Below are 8,961 nucleotides of genomic sequence, written 5' to 3'. Positions count from 1 at the left end.
GAGCACACACAGCACATTTGCTAGTCATAACGCCACAGTTTAATGACTGACGCATGTGGGAAGCTAATTCGGATTTTTTTTTCTTGAATGGGATAAATGAGCATCCAGTTAATACCAATCATGAATTCAAGCCATGTGACAAAATTGATGCTACATACCCTGTTCTTGTTTTGCACATTCTGCAAATCGAGCTGCAGGAAAAGAGCCAGTTTGTACACACATCCGGAGAGAAAGTTCATTCTGCTTTCTGACACATCCACCAATTGCAGCTGAATGTATCCAGCTTGCTGCTGTTGTGTCCACAAACCAATTACCCTTTCTCCGTTAAATAGCCTAAGAATTACAAACTGTATGCCTGTTTTGAGAAAAAGTACAGGTTGAACAAGCAGACGTAGTATAAATAAAATATTTATATAAAAATAGTCTCTTACAAAATATACTCTCTTATCCTATGGTTGATTTTTTCCAAAAGATGGAAGTTTGTCTGGATTTTCTTATTTTTAGGCATATTCCAAACAGGATTTTATTAATGCTTCTTTCTTTAATTGAAGAAAAAATCCCAAAACCTGGTAAAGATTTGTAACCCCTACCACTTGACTTTTGTTCCAGACAACTAGCAGCAAACAGGAGGAAAAAAAAAAAACAAACCCAAAACAAAACAAAAAACCAAAAACAATCAAACAAAAAACAAACAAAAAAAAGAAAAACAACAGTGTGTGTTTGTGTATGTACATATATATAAAGATGCCAGCTTTTGTACTTAAACATCTAGTACTGTAGAACATATCCTGCAAGTCCAACTAATAGAAATATCCTAGTTAAGAATTATATATACAGCTCCAGTTTTTCCTTGCTGTTTCTACAAAATTATTCCACAAAGAAAGCCAGCTATCTACTTTAATTGCAGAATAGTTCCAAAAATGTTGGTAGAGTTCTTTTTAATTAAATAAATTAATATTAGTTTTATCTGAATAAATTGTTAAATATTGCTATTATTATGTCCAAGTGTCCCAAATCCCTGTGCTAAAATCTGCAGCACACACACACAAAAAAAGCAGATAAAGCAGTGTCTACAGAAAATTTCAACAGTTCTACTCGCTGTAGCAAATGGTATGAAGTGGCAAGAGGGGCAAGACCAGCAGAAGCTTTTCACAAGTGTAGAAGCCTAAATCTGTGTCATCCTCACTCACACGAGCAATTCACGATGGGGCACTGTCCATCCCATCCCATGGAAAGCCCTTTTTGGAGGATTTCTCCCCAACCCCTCTCTGCTCCTTATACGCTGAAGTTTTTGACCATCTTTCTTCCAAACCAAGAGTTAGTTGTCATGCTCAGAGATTTTTCTATGACTGGTGTCTTCTCACAAGGCAGTCAATGCTTCTTGCTTTAGAGGTGCAGATTAACGGAGATGATCTTTTTCTCCCTGTTTTGTGTGTCAGGTGGCTCGGGGTGGGGTTCGCTCGGTTTTGTTTCTTGGCTGACTTTCATAAGAGTCTGAAATGTGTATCCACATAAGCAACGAAACATGAGAAGAAAAGAGAGGGCTCCATTCATCAGCATTTCTTCTGGGAGAGCAGGTCTTTCCTACAGTCTTGTGTAGGTTTGTTGAGTGCATGTGCAAATGTATTCGTGGCCAGGGACAGAGCCTGCCCAGCCATGTACTCACTTACAGGTATATACTTCTGTTCTTTCACTGCATGTGTTGCATTTTACATAGCAGCACCAATGAAATTTGCAGTTGCACTGCCACACTCTTGAGTACTGGTGTGTGTTGTAACCTCGGCCACAGCACATCAGATCGCAGCCATTGGACTGCTGGGCTGTCTTGTTGCACATCCTTCCCTGCGTTCCCACACTGCCGGTGACAGGGTCTTCTTCACAATAATTGGGAGATTTTTCTATGTACACTAAATCTGTATCCATGGGTTTGCGATAGGAAAGTGGCTTCTTTATTTTGAGGAAGGTTGGACGCTTGTTACGACTTGCTCTCACCGGTTCAACTTGAACTGCTTCGTTGTACTTGTCCTTAAGGATGTAGCCCAGCTCGCGGAATTTAGGCAGGGTTGTCCAGCATGTTTTAGTGGTACAGGATCCCGAGACCCCATGGCACTTGCACTCTAACTTCATGTTTTCTTCCAGAATCTGTATTTGGAAGAACAAAGAATGATGCATTAATACAAGCTAGAGTATCTTAAAAAAAAAAAAAAAAAAAAAAAACAGGATTATTTGATGCCTATTGAATGACAGCCGTGGAGGGGTTTGCTCTCCAGCATAAGTTGCCACCAGACATAAGCCACGTTCCCATCAAAGCCAGGGGCTTTGCTTGCCTGGTGATGCTGTTGTCCCAGGTAGCAAATGCTCACCAGTGACAACTGCGTCCTGCCTGCAAAGATAATTCCCCCCTTGCACTTGGCGGTAAGCAGGGAAGACAACTTTGCCTGATTTCACAGTCCACAGACCAAAGGTAAAATGGGACCCTCCTTAACCACAGCTTTTCCTCGCTTTCATTTGCCATGTGATCGTACAGTGCTTCAGATTTGTCTGTTGTTGCAATTTTTGGCATATGGCTGTGAAATCAGGAACTGGCAGAAAATCACACCTTTGCATGAATGAGCCATGTGCAGGGTGCCTCGAAAGTTCAACAACAGGTACTAGAACTTGATTGTTGTGAACAGAGGTTCAAAAATAACCTGCATTTCAGTTCTTGCACCTGAAAAATGATGTAAGCTGGTGCAATGTGTGAACAAGCTGATAAACTCTATCAATTCTTACCCTCCTGTTGGTCAACAGAGTAGAGCAGATGACAATTTATTCATACAGGCATCACCTGTTCTAAATGCAAGTTAATGCTCCAATTTGGAAATCTAAGTGTTATTTTGATATACCATAGTCTTAAGTTCTTTGCACTTTCTGGAGGGTTTGAAGTGTTCTGTCTCCTCTCACGCGGATACTGGAGCATGCAAAATGCCCCAGATACTTTCCAAGAAAACTAGGTCTGTCTTAGAGCATAAAGGCTAAGAGTAAAGATGAGGAATTGGCGTCGCTGTTTGTCATAAATTCTTGTTAAGAGTTTTCTACCTCCTTAATACTGTAAAAGCATCTCAAACACCTAAACATCAAGGCTTGCTCCACCCTGTCTCATGTTCTCTTCTTCGCAGGGGTCTCTCACGCTTATGCGTGAGTTGTTACTACTTTCCTTTTGAAGATAACAAGCTTCATCTTCCCTTCAACCTTCACATCCCTTGAAACTTTATCCTTGCGTCTTCTCCCTCTTGCTGTTTGTTTACCAACCCAGTCTTTGCCGAATAAAACTGGAGACCAGCTTAGCCCCTGCTGTCTGCCCTGAGCCCTATAAGTGAGCTCACTTAGCAGCTACATTGGGTTAATGCTAGAAAACATACCTAATTCCAGCAATTAATTTCCCACTGGTCTTTGCTTGAAAGAGAACACAATAATTTTGATGATTAAATTCTGCCTAACCTGGCAGATACCAGCAGTGGAAAGCCCAGCCAGAGGGATTATCTGGGTTCAGGGAGTGGCCACATAATTTTTCCCCTGAGAATCCCCAGCTGATCTGTGCCGCCCCAAGCCTAGGCAGCCTAGAAGGCTGGAGGGAGGTCAGTGATATAGAAATTTGAATTAACCCTTTGCGGTAACCCCCCACTTCAGTTCTGGGCTTTTGGAATTCTTACCATGCAGACACTGTCTTGTCTTTCCACTGGCTGCTGCTGGAAGTGGCAGCCTGCACTGAAGGAACCAAGTCCCGCTCAAAGGCTTGACTTGTGTGCTGGGACTTCAAGCCTAAAATCTCAGCACACACTGGGGGTGGCAAGGAGAAAGAGCACGTCTTAATTTGTGCAGCCAGTAAATCGTTAAGTAGTGCGGTAACACTGGCGAATACAGCTCAGTCCTCTTCTTGGCAGCCTTAAAACAAGTACTTTAAAGACTGCATGTAGTAGCTTATTATTCTCATACCTTTTGGTCTTGAGGCTGTTCCCATGTCGCCTCAGCACAGTAACTGCTATCGCCTAACCTTAGGATAGTTTGTAGTTGCTTCTTTACTCGTTGTTCTTCCTCTGCCCCTTTTCAGTGAAGACTGGGATTTCAAAGGCATTAGAATAGCTTTGTTTTTATTGTATTCTATGAGTGAAGTGTCAGCATGTGTGGTCTGAAAACTGGATTAAAACCCCTAGAAAGTATAGGTCCAAGATTTTGACAGGTGTTACCTTAGCATATTTTCTTAGTCATTTTTCGTGCTACTGATTTTAAATTAGTTTTTCATGCAAACTATCTAATGACTGCCCTAAAATTCAGATGTGAGAAACTTTTATATTCGGATCTACATCTTAACCTGCAGCTTGCTCAAGCTTTGGCTTACGTTTTGCATTATCTTGTTATCTTGAGTTTCTCTCTCAGCCACTGCATACTTCTTTTATTGCTCACTCATTCATAAGGTAGTACACTTAGAAGATAGATGAGGAGACGGAAAAGGAGTTATAGCACAGAAACCGGAAAAATAGCATAAATTCTTTTAGCCTCATTTGTACCTTTTTAAAAGCTCTCTTTTTTTAATTTGAAACTAGCCAGGGATACATTTCTCAGCCCTAATTCACTCACCGCTCTTGTTCAAGTGGCTGGCCTTATATCCTGGTACGATGTTCAAACTTGCAACAAAACATTTCTAACTCGCCTTCCATCAGGATCCACCAAATTGACTTGAAACATTAATACAAAATACATCACGGCTTAGTGTCATCTATCAAGGTAGGGCTTTTTTTGCTGAAGTGTAGTTAAATAGCCTAAATTGCCTTTTGGTTTATTTCATTAACATCCCATTTTCAGCCAACAATCTCTGACAGAATGAGTAGTGCCACCGGAAAGAGCTGAGCAAGCGGCTGGAGCAGCTCAGCAACCAGGCGGCCTCGTGTCACGGGTTGGTCTCCTGCTCCGAGTGACACGATGCCAACCAGGACCACCTTCTGCTTTTCAGGTCTCGGCTAAGCCTGAGCACAAGCGGTTAGGATAAAAAGGTCTGGTTTTGTCTGAACATGAGAACTCGTTCAGCCAAAGTGCTAAGGGTCCTTCTTAGATAACCAAAAATGCTTGGAGAGGGATGGGTGCGGGCAGAGGGATGAGAAAGAGTTTTGTCTCTGTATTGTTCTCATTATTTTTTTTTGTTTTTTTAGATAGCACTTCCTAAGACTTACTGGCTAACCCTCCCTTACCTCTTTGGACTTATTGCGGGCGCGTTTCCGATACGCTGTGCTAAAATCACTCGCAATACGTCTGCCTGATTTGGGTCCACTGTACTCTGCGGTTGAGCTTTCCCTTCCAGTTCTGCCTTTTCTAACACCCAGCCTCTCCACCTTTCGCCCACAAACCCTTTTGTTGGTTCTGTGCTTGTATATATATCCTTCTTGCTGGTGCTGTCTTTCAGTGCGGTGTTTTGCAAATTCAGCCAGAGATGAATTGACTCTATAGCCTTTAGAAAATAGGCTACATGTAACTTGAACCATCTGTCCTCAGCAAAAGCAAAAGCCTGCGATGGCGATTTGATAGTTTTATTGTACTGTGATATCAGGTGCTTGGACTATTTGTTTTGCATTAAAATATGTGGACAGTGATATTTTAATACCGTTACATTATTCTACTAGTCTCTGAAAAATCAGTGCCTTTATAAATTCAAAATGAGAGTTGAAAAGAGAAGGAAGAAAATAAAATGGGGCGTTCTTTGGGTAGGGACAGGAGTCCTCAGCCTTTCCCCTGGTTTCTGTGAGCCAGAAGAAGTGCTCTACCCCTGAAAAACTTGGTCTGTGTTAAAACCAGAAAGCGTTCTTCACCTTTCAAGGCCAGGATTTGTTTCTTTGAAGGTATTAGCCAGCAGCTCACACTTTTTACATTAGATTAAAACTTTATATACGTTATAGACTGACTTTTCATAAAATGTAAGAGCCTGAAGGGCACAAAATTTAAATCCTAGATCCTCTGTTTCTTACCAAATGACCATATCCAGCTCCGTCAGCCATGGAAAGTAAATCTGCATGCACCAGTGAATGCTCTGAACTGGATTAAATGTGAACAAAGAGCTGGAGTTCTTTTAGCTTTGTCCACTTTTTCTTTGAGCTCCTACAGTAAACTGTCAGTACTTGTTTCTCTCTCTCTCTCCCCCTTGCCATTAGCCTCTGGGAAATAGTTTGTGTGAAGAGAACTTGCGCTGGCTCTCTCTCTTGATGTTATCTTCAGATATAGTACCTTTGGGCACTGCCATTAGGAACCTAACATGTTTTTTCTTCGCCTTTAGTTTTGCAGAGAATGCGTAGGGTGCGTCCTGTGAGGGTGGCAAGCTGTAGCTCTGGAGAGCCCTGCAGCCCAGGAGCTGCATGGGCTGGTACCAGCACCGCGGTCCTGCTGCGGGCAGCGGCGGGCAGGGCTGTCTGGGAATGGCACCCTGGCCGGGGCCCAGCTGAGCCAACGCTCCTGGTTCCCAGTGAAACCAACAGAAATTGCCGACCAGTGCGACCTTGCGCTGGAGCGGCATTTGCTTAAGAGTGCTGCCGCTGCCGGAGGTGTGCCCGCGGGGTGGTGGGACGCGTGCTGCAGGTGCTCAGGTCTGGGCAAACAGAGAGGTTGTTATGTGGCTGGTGTGCTCAGAAACACTGGACACCCTCGTGTAGAGGGTTTTCTCAGCTCAGTGCCTCCGCTCCCTGAGTTAGTGGTCTGTACCTCCCCGGGTCCCCAGCACCCTCAGCCAGCTGACTTCCCAGACACATCTGCCAGGGCAGCCTGGGACCCCACATGCCCACTCACGTGGGGTCAGGTACTGCACAGCCCTGGGTCCGGCCACCAGAACGCTAAAGCACTCGATGCCAAAGCCGTCCTGAAGGACTTGCAGCGTGAAATACAGGGGAGCATTGCACCTCCGGTGCGTTCTCCTTCACCAGCAGGACTTCCCACAGAAACGAAATCCGGCCTCGCAGTCAGCACACCGCCAATACCGCAGTGCCCGAGGCCAGGGGCCTCCACTGCCTCATCAGAAATAGCTCATACTCCAGTCTGCCTGCGAAGCTGATGTAATTAGTGAGACAACAGACACCAATTCCTATCCCGCCAAGGCCATGATCTTTCCTAATTTTTTCTGACATCAGATCATCTGGGTCAGGAAATACCTGTCTCCTACAAGTGCCTGCACATATACTTTTACTATAGGTCAAAGGAAACACAACTACTGGCAAAGCAAGAGTGAATTTTTCACTCCAGAGAAGAACATGGCTGGGCTTAGAGAGTGGTCACGACATTTCTGTGGGCTGGAGAGGCCAACGGGCAGATGCAAACTCGCCCCTTTTGGCTTGTGGCACATGAGGACTTATGATTTATATTCCTTTCAGAGGCAATTGTACCTAGAAGGCGGAGGCCCTCAAACTTCAGAAATAAGGTTAGAGAGATGTATTTTGCTTTTGAAGAAGGATTCATTGAGTAAAGATACTGTTTTAAGCAAATACAATAAAGCCATGTCATATTTAGTCTTTCAACAAATTATTTGGGAACGAAATCGTATCTAGAGCAACTGACAGCGAGGTCTTGAGCGAGACTAGACATTGAAAAGGGCAGTGGATGTATATGTAAGACTGATCTGTAAAAGGACTATGTCTAATTAAAAGGACGAGGAAATTACTCTGCCACTTGCTTTATTCAAGTGTGACAGTAATCTCAAAGGGATACTTGTAGGACTGTCTTAACACCAGAGCTCTGAAACTTGAGGAAAGTTATAAAAGCACCAAATAATACTTGCTGCTTTTTCATTGGGGAACAAAAATGTACGTAAGAAAGCATAAAAGAAGGCTCACTGCTGTTAAAGGCAAAACCTATGAAATCTTTAAGAAATGTGAGAAACAGCGTAATAAAAAAGTACCCAAATGCGAGTGTAAAGTTAGTAAAAGCATATTTAAACAGAAAAGATTATTTCCCATTAGTGGATGTTCACTAACTATATTAATAGAGCTGTTGTAACATGTGTTCTGTAGAAACATAACATATTTCGCATTGATATCCTATGGCAAATCCTATTCCAAACTCATGTGGATGAGTTTGGAACCGATTGTGTCCCATATTAAGGGTGACTCATTCCAGACAGTCTTTCATACTTCAGTTGAACATATTATGAAGATCTTATTAAGCACAGCCAAAAGATTTTTTTTCTCATGTTTTTGATTAGTAAATCTGTGCAAAAGAATAATATTTGAAGTCGATATCAAACAAATTTGTTGCACCGAACACTGTGAGCCATGAAATACTACTACCCCTGGCAGGTTGAACCATTTTTCTCATTACAAGAAATTTTTTGTTTCAAATAAAAAATGGCTGGGAAATCACCACAGCATGTGACCTACATCAATCAAATCACCACTGCACTTTCCTCAGAATAGAAGTCTAAAGAAAATCAGGCAACATGCTGGTCTGAGGACTAATTATGAAGAGAGCCAAAAGAATGCTGATAAATGACATAATGCTAGAAACATCACAGATGGGTGGTATTTCCCAATACCACCATCTACCTTCAATAACGGATATCCTATTTTAAAGAGCAGAAACACTTTTTCCAGATTCTAACTCATTATACCCTTAAAAAGGAAGACCTCAGAAGTTTTGCGCTCTCATAGGTTTAATCTTTTGTGTACTATTTCTGACTTTTCTCTATGCCGCCACAAAGCAGGAGGTTCCTTACATTTCTTACATCCACTTGAAAGGGTTTCATAATTATTTTTATACTTTCCACCCTGGAATATTAGTTGCTTTTTACTGTGGCTTTATAAAAAAAAGGTTGACCATGTGCAGCAGCTATTTTCTAAATGCAGCTTCTATTTCCACAATATATCAAAAGAGTAAAGAAAAAAATATTTGTTAATCTTGCGGTATGGTCACAGTACTCATGCACTGTTGTCAGCACAGGCAATCTGAATGAGA

The 8,961-nt window shown here is 42.4% G+C and overlaps 1 protein-coding gene across 1 annotated transcript in view; it reads right to left on the bottom strand.

The window, feature by feature from the left end:
• Positions 1-1,542: 1,542 nt before the first annotated feature.
• The window catches only part of LOC104625273 (protein Wnt-7a-like), a 26,543-nt gene continuing 19,124 nt past the window's right edge, over positions 1,543-8,961 (bottom strand). The window contains exon 3 of the mRNA XM_010292855.1: positions 1,543-2,142. Coding sequence (XP_010291157.1) covers positions 1,663-2,142 — 480 coding nt within the window. The 3' untranslated portion in view covers positions 1,543-1,662. The remainder of the gene's footprint in view (positions 2,143-8,961) is intronic.

The sequence above is a fragment of the Phaethon lepturus genome, unplaced genomic scaffold (assembly GCF_000687285.1).
Source record: "Phaethon lepturus isolate BGI_N335 unplaced genomic scaffold, ASM68728v1 scaffold46658, whole genome shotgun sequence".
Lineage (NCBI taxonomy): Eukaryota > Metazoa > Chordata > Aves > Phaethontiformes > Phaethontidae > Phaethon > Phaethon lepturus.
The sequence above is the reverse complement of the archived record's forward strand: the minus strand, read 5'-3'. Positions and strand labels throughout refer to the sequence as shown.